Genomic DNA, 18718 nt, shown 5'->3' on the forward strand with positions numbered 1-18718 from the left:
ACCCCTGGAAGGGTTAACTGGCTACACAGATCCTCTCGGCCACATCTGTGCTTATAATCTCAACTCCGCATAAATCTACCCAGTTCATGTGGGCTCCCTTGCAAGTGGCCAGATGGACTCTGTCCTGGTGGGGAAGAGGCCATTCTGAACCATCAGGATGATTAGCTCTGACCAGCCGGCTGTAAGGAAAACACACATTCCCCTGGCCAAGTGGGGATGAATCTGCGGCTTATCCAAGTGTTCTGAGTCAAGGATTCAGAAATCATCTCTCTCTCAAGTACACCCTAACTGGCTGCTCCTCCTCTGTAGTCCGTTTATCAGAATTAACTGGCCGTTCGTTTCTGAATCATCCTCTTTCCGATGGTGCTGCTGTTTGGGTGGGTTTTGAATGGTTCTCTGGTTTAGGCAGAGCCTCCCACAAGGCAGTGTGAGTACGAAAACACACATGTGCACATGTATCCATTACCCCCTCAGGGGTGATGGGCAGCCTTTGGAAAGATGCTTATAGAAGTCATCAGCCAACTGTAGTAGGCTCTCACTCTGCCGCCTCTACTTTTCAAGAGCAAGGTCAAGTCAGACTGGGTTCAGCACCTCTCACTGAGCTATAGCAGTGCAGCCCGGCCCAGACCAGCAGATTTTTGTATATGTCACAAACTCAGAGGTTTTTAAAACAATTTTATAGCTGTCTTTCTTCATTAAGCATAATAACTTTTCTTGTTGAATTCTCACTCTTTTGTTTGGAATGTCAATTCTGTTCTTTGACTTCGTTCCTCAGGTCATGCTGGTGATGCTGGTCCAAAGTTGTTGGTCTATGGACCAGCATCACCAGTATCACCTGGGAGCTTGTTGGAAATGCAGAATCCTAAGCCCCACCCCAGACCTTCTGAATCAGAATCTGACACTCTCAACAAGATCCCTAGGCTATTCCTGTGCACATTCAAATTTGAGAAGCATCACTCCATGTGTGTTTATTTCTGTATTACCTTCAGCTGGGATCTCCACCCAGTACTTACTGTGAAGCTAGAATTCTTGTTAGGCTTTCAAATCTTTAAAAAAAAAAAAGACAAACACACACACAGAAATTCTTTCCTTCACTTTTTCATGATGTCATTCATTCATATTACCTGGCCTGCCACAAGAAGAAAAAAGCAAATTACATCCAACATATATATATCTCTATATATCTATATCTATAGATAGATAAATATTTGTTTCTTTTAAGACTAACTTCTTTTTTTGTTGTTGATTTTTAATCTAATTTATTTCGAGATTGTTATCTTTCTGCATGAATCTTTGCTAGCATTTCTTTTTTTTTGACATCTTTATTGAACTATAATTGCTTTACAATGGTGTGTTAGTTTCTGCTTTATAACAAAGTGAATCAGTTATACATATACATATATCCCCATATCTCTTCCAACTTGCATCTCCCTCCCACCCTCCCTATCCCACCCCTCCAGGCAGTCACAAAGCACCGAGCTGATCTCCCTGTGCTATGCGGCTGCTTCCCACTATCTATCTACCTTACGTTTGGTACTGTATATATGTCCATGCCTCTCTTTCGCTTTGTCACAGCTTACCCTTCCCCCTCCCCATATCCTCAAGTCTATTCTCAAGTAGGTCTGTGTCTTTATTCCTGTTTTACTCCTAGGTTCTTCATGACATTTTTTTTTTAATTCCATATATATGTGTTAGCATACGGTATTGTCTTTCTCTTTCTGACTTACTTCACTCTGTATGACAGACTCTAGGTCTATCCACCTCATTACAAGTAGCTCAGTTTCGTTTCTTTTTATGGCTGAGTAATATTCCATTGTATATATGTGCCACATCTTCTTTATCCATTCATCCGATGATGGACACTTAGGTTGTTTCCATCTCCGGGCTATTGTGAATAGAGCTGCAATGAACATTTTGGTACATGACTCTTTTTGAATTATGGTTTTCTCAGGGTATATGCTCAGTAGTGGGATTGCTGGGTCATATGGTAGTTCTATTTGTAGTTTTTTAAGGAACCTCCATACCGTTCTCCATAGCGGCTGTACCAATTCACATTCCCACCAGCAGTGCAAGAGTGTTCCCTTTTTTCCACACCCTCTCCAGCATTTATTGTTTCTAGATTTTTTGATGATGGCCATTCTGACTGGTGTGAGATGATATCTCATTGTAGTTTTGATTTGCATTTCTCTAATGATTAATGATGTTGAGCATTCTTTCATGTGTTTGTTGGCAGTCTGTATATCTTCTTTGGAGAAATGCCTATTTAAGTCTTCTGCCCATTTTTGGATTGGGTTGTTTGTTTTTTTGCTATTGACCTGCATGAGCTGCTTATAAATTTTGGAGATTAATCCTTTGTCAGTTGCTTCATTTGCAAATATTTTCTCCCATTCTGAGGGTTGTCTTTTGGTCTTGTTTATGGTTTCCTTTGCTGTGCAAAAGCTTTGAAGTTTCATTAGGTCCCATTTGTTTATCTTTGTTTTTATTTCCATTTCTCTAGGAGGTGGGTCCAAAAGGATCTTGCTGTGATTTATGTCATAGAGTGTTCTGCCTATGTTTTCCTCTAAGAGTTTGGTAGTTTCTGGCCTTACATTTAGGTCTTTAATCCATTTTGAGCTTATTTTTGTGTATGGTGTTAGGGAATGACGTAATCTCATACTTTTACATGTCCCTGTCCAGTTTTCCCAGCACCACTTATTGAAGAGGCTGTCCTTTCTCCACTGTACATTCCTGCCTCCTTTATCAAAGATAAGTTGACCACATGTGTGTGGGTTTATCTCTGGGATTTCTATCCTGTTCCATTGATCTATCTTTCTGTTTTTGTGCCAGTACCACACTGTGTTGATTACTGTAGCTTTGTATTATAGTCTGAAGTCAGGGAGCCTGATTCCTCCAGCTCCGTTTTTCGTTCTCAAGATTGCTTTGGCTATTCGGGGTCTATTGTTTTTCCAAACAAATTTTGAAATTTTTTGTTCTAGTTCTGTGAAAAATGCCAGTGGTAGTTTGATAGGGATTGCATTGAATCTGTAGATTGCTTTGGGTAGTAGAGTCATTTTCACAATGTTGACTCTTCCAATACAGGAGCATGGTATATCTCTCCATCTATTTGTATCATCTTTAATTTCTTTCATCAGTGTCTTATAATTTTCTGCATACAGGTCTTTTGTCTCCTTAGGTAGGTTTATTCCTAGATATTTTATTCTTTTTGTTGCAGTGGTAAATGGGAGTGTTTTCTTGATTTCACTTTCAGATTTTTCATCATTAGTGTACAGGAATGCCAGAGATTTCTGTGCATTAATTTTGTATCCTGCTTCTTTACCAAATTCACTGATTAGCTCTAGTAGTTTTCTGGTAACATCTTTAGGATTCTCTATGTATAGTATCATGTCATCTGCAAACAGTGATAGCTTTACTTCTCTTCCGATTTGGATTCCTTTTATTTCTTTTTCTTCTCTGATTGCTGTGGCTAAAACTCCCAAAACTATGTTAAATAATAGTGCTGAGAGTGGACAACCTTCTCTTGTTCCTGATCTTAGTGGAAATGGTTTCAATTTTTCACCATTGAGGACGATGTTGGCTGTGGGTTTGTCATATATGGACTTTATTATGTTGAGCTAAGTCCCCTCTATGCCTACTTTCTGGAGGGTTTTTTATCATAAATGGGTGTTGAATTTTGTCGAAAGCTTTCTCTGCATCTATTGAGATGATCATATGGTTTTTCCCCTTCAATTTGTTAATATGGTGTTTCACGTTGATTGATTTGCGTATATTGAAGAATCCTTGCATTTCTGGGATAAACCCCACTTGATCATGGTGTTTGATCCTTTTAATGTGCTGTTGGATTCTGTTTGCTAGTATTTTGTTGAGGATTTTTGCATCTATGTTCATCAGTGATATTGGCCTGTAGTTTTCTTTCTTTGTGACATCTTTGTCTGGTTTTGATATCAGGGTGATTGTGACCTCGTAGAATGAGTTTGTGAGTGTTCGTCCCTCTGCTATATTTTGGAAGAGTTTGAGAAGGATAGGTGTTAGCTCTTCTCTAAATGTTTCATAGAATTTGCCTGTGAAGCCATCTGGTCCTGGGCTTTTGTTTGTTGGAGATTTTTAATCACAGTTTCAATTTCAGTGCTTGGTCTGTTCATATTTTCTGTTTCTTTCTCATTCAGTCTCAGAAGGTTGTGCATTTCTAAGAATTGGTCTATTTCTTCCTGGTTGTCCATTTTATTGGCATAGAGTTGCTTATAGTAATCTCTCATGATCCTTTGTATTTCTGCAGTGTCAGTTGTTAGTTCTCCTTTTTCATTTCTAATTCTATTGATTTGAGTCTTTTCTCTTTTTTTCTTGATGAGTCTGGCTGGTGGTTTATCAATATTTTTTATCTTCTCAAAGAACGAGCTTTTAGTTTTATTGATCTTTGTTATTGTTTCCTTCATTTCTTTTTCATTTATTTCTTATCTGATCTTTACGATTTCTTTCCTTCTGCTAGCTTTGGGGTTTTTTTGTTCTTCTTTCTCTAATTGCTTTAGGTGTACGGTTATGTTGTTTATTTGAGATGTTTCTTGTTTCTTGAGGTAGGATTGTATTGCTATAAACTTCCCTCTTAGAACTGCTTTTGCTGCATCCCATAGGTTTTGGGTCATCGTGTGTTCATTGTCATTTGTTTCTAGGTATTTTTTGATTTCCTCTTTGATTTCTTCAGTGATCTCTTGGTTATTAAGTAGTGTATTGCTTAGCCTCCATGTGTCTGTATTTTTTACAGATTTTTTCATGTAATTGATATCTAGTCTCATAGTGTTGTGGTCAGAAAAGATACTTGATATGATTTCAATTTTCTTTAATTTACCAAGGCTTGGTTTGTGACCCAAGATGTGATCTCTCCTGTAGAATATTCCATGAGCACTTGAGAAGAAAGTGTATTCTGTTGTTTTTGGATGGAATGTCCTATAAATATCAATTAAGTCCATCTTGTTTAATTTATCATTTAAAGCTTGTGTTTCCTTATTTATTTTCATTTTGGATGATCTGTCCATTGGTGAAAGTGGGTTGTTAACGTCTCCTACTATGATTGTGTTACTGTTGATTTCCCCTTTTATGGCTGTTAGCATTTACCTTACGTATTGAGGTGCTCCTATGTTGGGTGCATAAATATTTACAATTGTTATATCTTCTTGGGTTGATCCCTTGATCATTATGTAGTGTCCTTCTTTGTCTCTTGTAATAGTCTTTATTTTAAAGTCTGTTTTGTCTGATATGACAATTGCTACTCCGTCTTTCTTTTGATTTCCACTTGCATGGAATATCTTTTTCCATCCCCTCACTTTCAGTCTGTATGTATCCCTAGGTCTGAAGTGGGTCTCTTGTAGGCAGGATAATATGGGTCTTGTTTTTGTATCCATTCAGCCAATCTGTGTCTTTTGGTTGGAGCATTTAATCCATTTACATTTAAGGTAATTATCGACATGTACGTTCCTATTACCATTTTCTTAATTTTGGGGGGTTTGTTATTGTAGGTCTTTTCCTTCTCTTGTGTTTCCTGTCTAGAGAAGCTCCTTTAGCCTTTGTTATAAAGCTGGTTTTGTGGTGCTGAATTCTCTTGGCTTTTGCTTGTCTGTAAAGGTTTTTGTTTCTCCTTCAAATCTGAATGAGATCCTTGCTGGGTAGAGTAATCTTGGTTGTAGGTTCTTCCCTTTCCTCACTTTAAATATGTCCTGCCACACCATCTGGCTTGCAGAGTTTCTGCTGAAAGATCAGCTGTTAACCTTATGGGGATTCCCTTGTATGTTATTTGTTGTTTTTCCCTTTCTGCTTTTAATATTTTTTCTTTGTATTTAATTTTTGATAGCTTGATTAATATGTGTCTGGCATGTTTCTTCTTGGATTTATCCTGTATGGCACTCTCTGTGCTTCCTGGACTTGTTTAACTATTTCCTTTCCCATATTAGGGAAGTTTTCAACTATAATCTCTTCAAATATTTTCTCAGTCCCTTTCTTTTTCTCTTCTTCTTCTGGGACCTCTATAATTCGAATATTGGTGCATTTAATGTTGTCCCAGAGGTCTCTGAGACTGTCCTCAATTCTTTTCATTCTTTTTTCTTTATTCTGCTCTGCAGTAGTTATTTCCACTATTTTATCTTCCAGGTCACTTATCCGTTCTTCTGCCTCTGTTATTCTGCTATTGATCCCTTTTAGAGAATTTTTAATTTCATTTATTGTTTTGTTCATCACTGTTTGTTTGCTCTTTAGTTCTTCTAGGTCCTTGTTAAACATTTCTGCTCTTTTCTCCATTCTATTTCCAAGATTTTGGATCATCTTTACTATCATTATTCTGAATTCTTCTTCAGGTAGACTGCCTATTTCCTCTTCATTTGTTAGGTCTGGTGGGTTTTTACCTTGCTCCTTCATCTGCTGTGTGTTTCTCTGTCTTCTTATTTTGCTTAACTTACTGTGTTTGGGGTCTCCTTTTCGCAGGCTGCAGGTTCGTAGTTCCCATTGTTTTTGGTGTCTGCCCCCAGTGCTAAGGTTGGTTCAGTGGGTTGTGTAAGCTTTCTGGTGGAGGGGACTAGTGCCTGTGTTCTGGTGGATGAGGCTGGATTTTGTCTTTCTGGTGGGCAGGTTCATGTTTGATGGTGTGTTTTGGGGTGTCTGTGACCTTATTATGATTTTAGGCAGCCTCTCTGCTAATGGGTGGGTTTGTGTTCCTGTCTTGCTACTTGTTTGGCATAGGGTGTCCAGCACTGTAGCTTGCTGGTCGTTGAGTGGAGCTGGGTCTTGGCATTGAGATGGAGATCTCTGGGAGATTTTTGCCGTTTGATATTATGTGGAGCTGGGAGGTCTCTGGTGGACCAATGTCCTGAACTTGGCTCTCCCATCTCAGAGGCACAGCCCTGACTCCTGGCTAGAGCACCAAGAGCCTTTTGGGACGTCTGAGGTCTTCTGTCAATGTTCAGTAGGTGTTCTGTAGGAGTTGTTCCACATGTAGATATATTTATGATGTATTTGTGTGGAGGCAGGTGATCTCCATGTCTTACTCTTCTGCCATCTTGAAGCTCCTCCTAAGACCAACTTCTTTTTTTTTTTTTTTTTTCGCAGTACGTGAGCCTCCCACTGCTGTGGCCTCCCCTGCTGCAGAGCACAGTCTCCGGATGCGCAGGCCCAGCAGCCATGGCTCATGGGCCCAGCTGCTCCGCAGCATGTGGTATCCCCCCGGACCGGGGCATAAATCCGCGTCGCCTGCATCAGCAGGCTGACCCCCAACCACTGCGCCACCAGGGCAGCCCGACCAACTTCTTAATTGCATCTCTCAAAGCAACATTCTGGATCCTCCCATCATTCATAGAGTCCTAAGTGTTGCCAAGATTAATTGAGAAATGCCTAAAGGAAAATAAACACTAGCACAGTTTAATTCAAAACTGTATCAGCTAAGAATGAAGGTGCCATTAGTGATAAAGATGTTAATAATTAGTTGTGGTCTGTTAGATGTTACGTTCAGTGGTTATGTAGAGTGAAGCAAGAATTTCCGCGTGAGGGCAGAAATTAATGTTTCACCTTGATTGCTATTTTAATGTGCTTATTTTTTTTTTTTCTTTTTGCGGTATGCGGGCCTCTCACTGTTGTGGCCTCTCCCGTTGCGGAGCACAGGCTCCGGACGCGCAGGCCCAGCGGCTGTGGCTCACGGGCCCAGCCGCTCCGCGGCATATGGGATCCTCCCAGACCGGGGCACGAACCCGTATCCCCTGCATCGGCAGGCGGACTCTCAACCACTGCGCCACCAGGGAGGCCCAATGTGCTTATTTTAATGGGGCCATCCTGTAGAAAGTCTTGGGCACATTTCCAATTTTACATAAATGTAGTATTAAATACTCTGGGAGCATAAAATTTTAGAGTTGGAATGACCTTCGTGGTCATTTAATCCAGTTCAGTCATTTTACAAATAAGTAAGAGTTACATGTCTTACTTAACTCGTTCCACAGTGTTGGAACCTTGCTTCCCAACTCTCAGACCAGTGATGGTGAAACCTTCTCAGATCCCCACAGACAGAAGGGGGAGGAATTCTGAGGCATTCTCTTGCCTCAGAATTCCTGACGCATTGCTTGTTGTATTGCTCCCAAGGCTGTTACCCCACCTTGTGTTATGTTCTAGTTACTTTCAGTTGTACGGTTGGGATCTTGGGAATCCTCTCTGATTCACTTTTATACTTGTTCATCATTCCTAACTCTGTATTTTGCAAACAGTATTTTCACAGTACATTTGTATGCAGTGTTATGCTGGAGTTTTTTTCCCTGCTTGTTAGAGATGATTGTGTCTTCACATTGATAGCTTGAAATTGGCCATGGTGGGAGTACTTACACCGTGGAAATGGACAAATGGCACAAATCAGGGCTTTTTTCCCCCTGGAAAGCCAGTTGTTGGAAATTTACATGCACACTTCTGTTTACATGATTGTCATAAGACCTCACAAGGCAGCTGGTCTTGACAAAACCTAAAGATCCATACCAATGTGAAGATGACCATTTACTCATTGTTCCGCATGGGTTCCGCATTGTTCAGCCTCCTCTCATTTCATCAGGGATTGAGTTTGACCCAGAGCAAGTCACGTCTCAGGACTGCATTAGTCTTTGGTTGCTTAGCTAAGTTCCATTTACCTGGAAAAGCTATTTGGGCATGAATGGTCAAGGAAACAGGGTCTGAAATATCAGGTACAATTAAGTGAGGAAAAAAAAAACCCCACAAACTATTATCTGAAAAAGAGTGAACAGGACGTTACTCTGGCTGAAATTACAATTCTATCTTTATTCTTCTCAAAAAACCTTCAGTGGCTCCCTACAACCTACAAAAGCACCCAAACTCCCTGACATAAATCACCTACTGGCCACAGCTTACCGTTCTAACCTCATTTTCCACCAGTCACATCACCCACTGTTGATTCCTACCTTCATTCTACATGGCAGCCTCTGTAGAGCCTCTGTTCCAGCCTCCAGAATCTTCCCTTCTCCTGGAAAGCCCTCTTTTGCCTCCTTGTTCTACTATAGGCTCTCTCCCAGGCTTCTGTTCCTACCCAGTTCCCTCTCCCATGGATCAGAGCTTCTGGGTTAACATGAAAATCCTCTCTTGTGTGCCTCTCTTTAGGAGCAGGACCCGAGGTCCCATCGGCCCTGGCATGTATGGCTATGGTAAGGCCCCATACATCTTACCACTGCAGACGGACTCCGCACACCTGCCACAGAGGCTTCGGAGGCAGAGGCCCTCATCCCGGAATTCCAGGTCCCAGGGGGCATCTGGTTCTAGCCATGGCTACAAGCTTCCAGCCCATCGGGCCCCCCGACATGGACCTCTGTACCAGAGTAACAGTAGCCCTCGTCCTGGACTGCAAGTCTCAGAGAGCTCCATCTACCAGCTGCCTTTGACCCAGGACCAAGGCTTCCCTGAAGCCTCACATCTCTTCCACAACCCAGAAACAAGCAGCAGCCCTGGCCTGGGGGCCCACAGGGCAGCTCAGAGCTTCTCCCAGCCTGCCCGATCTACAGCAATCTCCTGCATTGGGGCCTATCGGCAGTACAAGCTGTGCAACACAAATGTGAGTATACACCGCCTGAGACTGGCCCTGGAAACAGCTGCTACTCTTATCTTTCTGCTGGTTGGCAGTAAACATGGTGGAAGACAGAGAGGGCATGGTTTTTTAGGCCACGTGAATGCACCTTTTGGCTTCCCTCCCTTTCATTTCTCTTCATGTGTTCTTCCCATATACTTTTCTTTTTTATAAGGTTATTACTTTAGTAACTTATGGATAACTTCTTGAATCACTTATTGACAATCACTATTGCTGCATATAGCAAACAACCCTCACATTCTCAGTGGCTTTATATCAACAATATTTTTTCTTTGCTCGTGGGTCTGTGAGTCAAGTGCAGTTTGGCTAATTTAGGGCAACCAGTGGTGGTGTCAAAGATGTGGGAGTTTTGGGAGGTTTGACCAGCATGCGTATCATCCAGTAAGTTTCCTGGAGGCTCCCTGCTCTTCAAGGCATAAAGACTTTGGATATTGTACTGTGAAAAAGTCTGATAGTGAAAAATTGCTGAAGATTCTACAGCTAATAATTCCATAGCAAAGCGAATTATAAATGGAAACTACATAAGATGACCAAACGTGTTTTTAAGAATAAATATCAGTTGAAAGACTTTATATAAAAGAGAAAGGAATGAGAATGTTTAAAGGTTAAACTTCCAAGTTACTATATTTTTCATTAATAATTTAATCTGCCTTAATAGTCTGTTACTGGGTAACAGGACAGCTGTTATATATTAGCTTCAATTTCCTCATTAAAAATATATTTCCTGCTGTAGAGTCCATAGAAATGACTTAATTTGTGATTTTAATAATTCCTCTGAATGCCTGGATTGCTTTTCAGCTTGTTCTTCCACTGACAGACTTCAGGAATTATTGATTTTTGTAAAGCAGAAATTTTCCTAAAGCCTAAAGTAATTTTTCTAAAGCCATCAGTCAGCTAGTAAGTCTTAATTGAGCATCATTGCTTGTCTTGTAACGGACCAGGCTCCATGGAAGATAGAAGTCATATTATCTACCTCATGGAGTTGTTACGAGGGTCAAATGAGGTGATGTTAAGAAAGTGCTTTATAAATAAAAAAAAATATTTGTGTCCATGATAAGACACAGTCCCTGTTCTGCAATATCCATTGCAATTTTTAAAAAATGAAATGAATTCATTTCTAATGTAGAATATATTCTCCCATTGACTAGTATGTGTCAGTTTTAAGGACCAAGTAATCCATAAAGAGAAGGGAAAAGAGAGAAGGCATTTGACATATATGTGGACCTGATATCTACTTAGCGTTTCTTTCATTTAACCTATGTTTTTGAAGCATGCACTTTTTTCCAGACCTATGCTGCCAACAGCAGGGCTGTCTCTTCCCATATAAAAGCTGTGGCTTCTCTGGGTGCTGGATAACTCCACTACCGGGGAGATTGAATTGCAAAGAATATTTAAAAATTCTTGTGAATTCATGTCTGCATCATTTTGGACGTAGGTAAAACAATGTCTCACACATTTTCTTAGACAAAGAAGTAAATGTTGACAGAGGATTGTACAGGTTTAACTCCCTTCTTTTCACTGTAACGTTTTGCATGCCATCACCCCAAGTCACATCCTACTTACCCTTATTGAGAGATAGCTTTCCTTAAAGGTCCCATTACTACATATCTTCTTTTTATAAGCCCATGGCTTCTTGTGACTTGGGCCATGCCCCATGGACACTTTAAAACTCCCTGTGTTAGTGGTCCCCCAAACCACTCCTAGGTTTAATGATTTGCTAGGAAGACTCACAGGACTCAACATATAGTTGTATGCACAGTTACGATTTATTACAGTGAAAGGATACAGAGAAAAATCAGCACAAAGAAAGGTGCATGGGGCCAAGTCCAGAGGAAAGCAGGCACAGTCTTCCAAGAGTCCTGTCCCTGTGGAGTTGCACAGGATGTACTTTGTTCCCTCAGCAATGAGTTGTTACACATGTGAAGTGTTGTCTACCAGGGAAGCTCATTACAGATTCCATGGCCAAAGTTTATATCGGTGGCTAGTCACATAGGCACCCTTTGCCTGCTACATACTAAAGTTCCAGGTTCCCAAAAGGAAAGCAGGTGCTTAGCATAAAATATATTGCTTGTCCATTCATCCGAGGATGGACACTTAAGTTGTTTCCATCTCCTGGCTATTGTAAATAGAGCTGCAATGAACATTTTGGTACATGACTCTTTTTGAATTATGGTTTTCTCAGGGTATATGAATTGATATAGAAGATGTGGCACATATATACAATGGAATATTACTCAGCCATAAAAAGAAACGAAATTGAGCTATATGTAATGAGGTGGATGGACCTAGAGTGTGTCATACAGAGTGAAGTAAGTCAGAAAGAGAAAGACAAATACCATATGCTAACACATATATATGGAATTTAAGGGAAAAAAATGTCAAGAAGAACCTAGGGGTAAGACAGGAATAAAGACACAGACCTACTAGAGAACGGACTTGAGGATATGGGGAGGGGGAAGGGTAAGTTGGGACAAAGTGAGAGAGTGGCATGGACATATATACACTACCAAATGTAAAATAGATAGCTAGTGGGAAGCAGCCAAATAGCACAGGGAGATCAGCTCAGTGCTTTGTGACCGCCTAGAGGGGTGGGATAGGGAGGGTGGGTGGGAGGGAGAGGCAAGAGGGAAGAGATATGGGGATATATGTATATGTGTAGCTGATTCACTTTGTTATAAGCAGAAACTAACACACCATTGTAAAGCAATTATACTCCAATAAAGATGTAAAAAAAATATGTATATATATATTGCTTGTACATATAGTTGGAGCATAGTGAGTCACTCTTATCACTTAGGGAGTGGTGGGAACCCTTTTGAAATCCAAGTTCCCAGACATCAGCCAAGGACCAAGCTTGCAATCAGGCCTTTCTAAGGAGAGTAATCTCAGTCTTCTGTGTTGTCTTATTTGCACATCCTCCACCTGGACCCATGTGCTCCAGCATCTTAGCATCAGTGACCTTATGTAGACATGTACGTATCCTCCTCAATGTCCAAGTGAGGGGATGGCGTGAGTCCCCCAGTTATGTAAGTCTTCCTACTCAAAAAGGAAAGAGGTGAAGGGTAATACTGTGAACAAGGAATGAAAGTTATCACTTATGTCCTCTTCAAAAAATTAGAAAATAATGCATACATTTCGAGTTCTCACCCAGTTATTATCTGGGAGAAGAAAAAGAAGGGAAAGTAACCCAGGGTAGGTTGGAAATATCCACTGATTTCAGAACTTCATCCCTTTAACTAAGTGCCCAGTGTACCCCACCCTAGTTCTTGATGGAATGCCCCCTTTCTAAAACTACCCCACAGTAAAGGGCTCAGTTCTGAGCTGTGAGGTCATGCTTATGACAGGTGGTCTGAATTAGGGGAAATGTTTTTGCAGCCTTCCAAATCTCATCACTGGTCACAATCCCTCCCTCAACACAACAGAGAAGGTGCTAAATGCAGCTACTTGTAGGTCATAGCACTTGGTGCTGGAGCACTTAGTGAGGGGGAAGGAGCTCTGAGAGCACAGGGCAGGAGTCCACAGGGTTGGGGAAGGGAACAATTGAGCTGGGCTTTCAAGGATGGCCAGAAAAGGGATAAGAGCATTTGGGGCCAAGGAAGCAGCTTAGTCAAGGACAAAAAGGCAGGGTTGTTTCAGGATCTTGGGTGCTGCAGTGCCTGCCAGGTGGTAGGGACCCTCCTTCCTTTCCCTCCCGCCTCTTTCTATCTACTTTAAATAATCACGGTCTTAATGGGAAACTTATGCTTTAACATCTCAGAATACAGAATTATCACGTGGTCTTGCTGGACTTTCATACATGAGATTGATGGGTGAGAAACCTTTTAAACACAGTGAAAAATCAGAAAGCAATTCTAATCAACCGGTTTAATTGGATGTTAAGCTTGCAGGACAGTGTGGGACAGTGAGTTTGGGGGTTAAGTTGAGCTGGATACAAACCCCAGCTCCAACACCGGGAGCTGAGTTTCCTTGGACAAGTTACTTAACTCTTTGAGGATCATCTGTGAAGTGGGGAGAATAATAGTACCTGCTCCATAGGGTTGATGTGAGGTTCAGATAAGGTCATGTGTAAAAGGAGCTTGGCATGTGCTGACACATTGTTAGTAAATAAACCATTTGGACCTGGATAAGTGAATGTGGCTGAAAATAAGAATGGAGTAAGATGTCTGCATATCTGAACAGCTCTCAATTCCTAAGGGCTGAGTCATGGAACTGGGGATGAAATGGTCAGACTTGCTCAGAGTCCCCTTTTGTCCTTTGGGTTAGCTGTGGTTGAGAGTCCTTCCCCTTTGCCCAAGAATAAAACAAGATTGCTGAGAGACCCAGCATTTCGCTGTGATGTGGCTTTCAATGTAATCACCCTTGGGTCATGTTTAAAGTGATAGAAGTCAGCCTATAGATAACTTCATGCCAGTGAAGCCTTTATACCCTCAAATGTGCATATTTAATATTAAGCCCTACCTTGTGATGTCATCTGGGAATTTTAAGCATGTTAGTTTGTCTTTAGGATGTTCGGTTCATATAAGATGTCCTCTATGAAATAGTACTTCAGTATCAGTAATCAGTGCAGCACTAACTATCCCTGAATATAGACTTTAAAAATAAGGAAGGTTTTCTTTTTCCTTGCCTACAATGTATATGAGGAAGTGAAGGTGATACACTCCAGTAAAAATAAAGAATCTGTGGTCTTTTAGAGCAGGCGTCATCTTAGACGTCTACTAGTACAACAGTCCAGGTCACTCACTATTGCGGGTTTTTGCTTGGAGTCCATAAGCACGGCACTGACATTGACTGAGTGGAGTCAGGGACGCTGAAAGTAGAGCAAGCTCTGAGCCTAAGCTCAAAGTCCAGCGGGAGAGAGAGACTCATAAATAGGTAATAACAAGCGCAGGGCACAGGCACCACTCTACACACTGTGTAGGCACTTGGAAATCTCCAGGTAGTGGAAATGAACCTGGCTTGGGTGGAGGCAGCAAAGGCCTCCTGCAGGCGATCCAGTGGAAGGGAGAATTTTCTAGGAAGAGGGAGTGACAGGGATCCGAGAGCCCCTTTGCGCTCCTGTAGGGGCTGAGGATCAAGAAAGGGTGCTTGGAGGACCTCTCAGTGGAATGAGATGCTTTTGCCATGAGCGGTGGCTTCACCTGCAAGTATGTCTTCAGCAGTGAAGGGGCAACACAGGGGTGTCCATGGTTTATCCACAGCCCTGCACTTCCTCAGCTATGGCTAAAAATTATAAGTATTCAAGCAATCGAGGAAATAGATAAGTTTCTTCTTCATGGACTTTCACTGAAGGTTAAGACCTGGGAGCAAAAGAACTAGAGTCTTTATAAGGGTGACACAGGGGAAGGAGAAAACCAAACCACAATCCCTCCTGGTGCCCATGGAGATGTAGTAAAAATACAGTTCTTTTCTACTAGCTGTTTCTGGGGTTTTGTATTATTTTTTACAAAATACATGAACCAACCAAGACACCTTATGTATGCCCTTTGTCCTGGAGACGTAGGTGTCTCTTTCCCGCCTTCTTTTCTTAAGCACTGTGAGTTCAGTGCTTCCTCCCTGGAGAGGGGACTGACACACAGGCTCCTTCTGGATCAGGGAGGCTGGAGGGAGTCACCAGGTGCAAGGCGGGGGCAAGCTTTCGAGTTTTTAAAGGGCTTTGCTGCCAAAGGAAGAATGATCCTGAACTTCGACTGAGTGCACTTAACGTTTCAAGGGGAAAAACCTCTGGGGCTAAAAAGCAGCTTTTAGCAAACAATGGCTGTGATGAGTTCTGGTATCAATGACTCTCCAGTAAATTTCCCTGGGGTGGGACTGACTTCTGACAATGGAGATATCCATGGGGACTTGTTTCTGGCTCAAGGTAAGTGAAAATGAAGGGAAGATGTTGGACAAATCTCAAATATAGCTAAGGTCTCTTTAGGCAGATTCTAATTCTATCCCATTCCTAGTCTCATATGAAATGAGAGGAACTGACAAACAACTTCCTGCGTGCAGTTTAAGGAGAAGCCTAGCAAATGGACCACGTCAAGAAGCCAGTGCAGTTCTGTAAGGTGTAAAACATGACAGGAACTGTGGGACCAGTTAGCGGATGGACAGGTCATCTAACTAGAGGGCTCAGCGTGGGTTTCTCCTATCGTGAGCTTGTCACCAACCTCCTTATCTGGGAAATATAAGCTAGTGTCAGTGCTTTTTGCATTATTCTGCTTTCCATCTTCCCAGACCACTGGGAATTTTCCATACAAAGTTCTCTTATTGACTTTCATATGTATATGAAAAGTGGCCTTACATATATATATATGAAATATGTATATGAATATTTTGTGAACATATACATATTAAATATATTAAACATGTAAATATTATATATAAATATTCAAATAAATTTCACATAGATATATTTCATATGTATGAAATATAGATGTATGAATCGTACACATATATATGAATTGTTCACAACTGTCACTTTTCATGATTATAAAAAGTAGTACAAACAGGAAGAACTATCCCAGTGGTAGAGAGAGGTATATCCTAGTGCCTCTCCCAAGGTGTAATCACAGTCAATCATTTAAAAGTTTTACTCTTGGGCTTCCCTGGTGGCGCAGTGGTTGAGAGTCCGCCTGCTGATGCAGGGGACACGGGTTCGTGCCCCGGTCCGGGAAGATCCCACATGCTGCGGAGCGGCTGGGCCTGTGAGCCATGGCCGCTGAGCCTGCGCGTCCGGAGCCTGTGCTCCGCGACGGGAGAGGCCACAGCAGTGAGAGGCCCGCGTACCGCAAAAAAAAAAAAAAAAAAAAAAAAAGTTTTACTCTCATTCTCTCCATAAGTCTAAATAGTGTACGAACATCTCTGCTTCTTGATATATCAACTTCAAATTTTCTCTGACTGCTTACTCTGAAAGATGAAGAAATGATTCTCTTTCCTCCCACTCTGCTGATCTCTGCTAGCCACATTTTATTTTCAGTTATATTTTTATTATATATAGTATATTAACCATTTTTATTGTCTTGATTTATCAGTATTAGGAAGGATCAGTCCCCTCCTTATTTTGCAAGGTTAGAAATGTAGTGCCCAAAGAGTTCACCAAATTCTTCTCATTGCATTATGTGTTTTGGTTTATGTTTTATTTGTTGTTGGGCTTTTTCTTTTTCTTTTTTTTTCCCTTGGCCTGTGAAATCCCTGTGAGAGACTATATGAGGGATTTTTCTCTGTAGCCTCAATGCTTGCAACCCCTGACACATAGTAGGGGCACAGTGACTATTTGCCTTTGAAGGAATTTCACATCCTGTCTCAGCAGATAGCAGAGGGGAAGAAACCAGTCTTATTAATGTGATCCCCAAAGTAGCCACTGAGAAATGTATGCTCCCTGAGGGAGTAGGAGCTTTGAATTTAAGTTTACATTTTGCCACATACTTCCTGGTTAGTTAGAAAAAAAGATATTCTCTTTCAGACCTTCTTACAGGCATAGAGATACATTCATAATCTAAAGAGAGAGAAATAAACAAGCATTCCTGGGGTAAGCCTAGGTTTGTATAGACATGTGTACAGAGTACTTATTTATTTATTTTTTTATAAATTTATTTATTTTATTTATTTATTTTTGGCTGCTTTGGGTCTTCATTGCTGCACGTGGGCTTTCTCTGGTTGTGGTGAGCGGGGGCTACTCTTTGTTGCGGTGCATGGGCTTCTTATTGCGGTGGCTTCTCTTGTTGCCGAGCACAGGCTCTAGGCACACGGGCTTCAATAGTTGTGGCACGCGGGCTCCAGAGTGCAGGCTCGGTAGTTGTGGCGCACGGGCTTAGTTGCTCCGCGGCATGTGGGATCTTCCTGGACCAAGGCTCGAACCCCTGTCCCTGCACTGGCAGGCGGGTTCTTAACCACTGCGCCACCTGGGAAGCCCTGTACAGAGTATCTAAAAAATAGGGTTCTCGCGGGTGAACGGATGGGCTTAGTTATAGTAATATCCTTTGGGTTTTTGATGTATTTATTGAATAAGAGAGAAACTCCTTTCTCTAGGAGAACAGTATGAACTTGGATAGGAAAAAAAAGTGTTTGAGATAGGAAAAAAAAAAAGTGTTTGAGAACTAAGAAAACCTCAGTTATTTGTTTTTTGTTTTTTAAATCCAAAGCCTTTACCCAGCTCTTTTGGACAAACCAATTCACTGACTGTCTAGAGGGCCCTGGAAGTGGTAGGAGGTGGCAGAAGAGTTTTTGTGAGGTTGAGTTTGTTCCAAGTGACTTGAGAAAGCAGATATTAAACATATTTGAAAACTGTGCTGGATAACTTGTAAGAAATTTTGGTCCATGGTTATATGATTCTATATCATATAACAAGATGATGGGAAACAAAGCCCATCTTCCATCTGTAGAAGAGAAAAGAAGGGAATGTTTGCTCAGAACACCTACCTGTCGGGCACTTAACAGCTTCTGGAACTGCTGGATTCATCTTTGATGTCTTCTTAGATTCCAATTCAGCTAACATTTATTGAGCATTACTATGAGCTAGAAACTTTAATATATTACTAGTTTACTCCTCACAGAATTCCCGGGTTAGGGGGTGAGGGGAGTGGCGCAGGGCTTGTTATTGAAATGCAGTCATTTAGGTTTAGAAGAGCAAACTGCTTTGCCCAAGGTCACATAGCCACTTTCTCATAGCAGTTCAGGGACATTTTCTAGATTTTTTTCTTTAGATTTTTTTTTCACTGTGGTGATGTTAAATACATCATGTGTTGCTATGGTAGCCGGTCTTTTGATTGAATCCAGAGCAATGCAAAGGGTAAAAACAAAAATGCATATTGGACCCAGGCAGACCCCAAGGTCATGTTCCTTGGTGTCATCTTCATCGGGGATGATACTCTTCAGTCTCCTGGGGAACTGAAAGTAATTAATTACTGAAAGTTAATTGTGTGATCACTGACAGCGGCCTCTCGAGCAGTGAAGTTACGTATGGGCAGTTGTCATCTCAGATTAACCAGGGTCACTAGAAACATAGTCAGAGTTTCCATAATACTCTTTATGACTCATAGCAACTCCAGGCAATTGTCTAGATGGAACTTTGGATAGGGCCTGAAGTGCTTTATCAGGATTCAGCTCATTATATTAAAGTAAATCTTTATTCTT

The 18718-nt window shown here is 41.3% G+C and overlaps 1 protein-coding gene across 1 annotated transcript in view; it reads left to right on the forward strand.

Moving 5' to 3' along the window:
• The window catches only part of THSD4 (thrombospondin type 1 domain containing 4), a 584514-nt gene that overhangs the window by 113446 nt on the left and 452350 nt on the right, over window positions 1-18718 (forward strand). The window contains exon 5 of the mRNA XM_082618510.1: window positions 9124-9571. Coding sequence (XP_082474636.1) covers window positions 9124-9571 — 448 coding nt within the window. The remainder of the gene's footprint in view (window positions 1-9123; window positions 9572-18718) is intronic.

The sequence above is a fragment of the Mesoplodon mirus genome (assembly GCF_964341445.2).
Source record: "Mesoplodon mirus genome assembly, chromosome: 4".
Classification (NCBI taxonomy): domain Eukaryota; kingdom Metazoa; phylum Chordata; class Mammalia; order Artiodactyla; family Ziphiidae; genus Mesoplodon; species Mesoplodon mirus.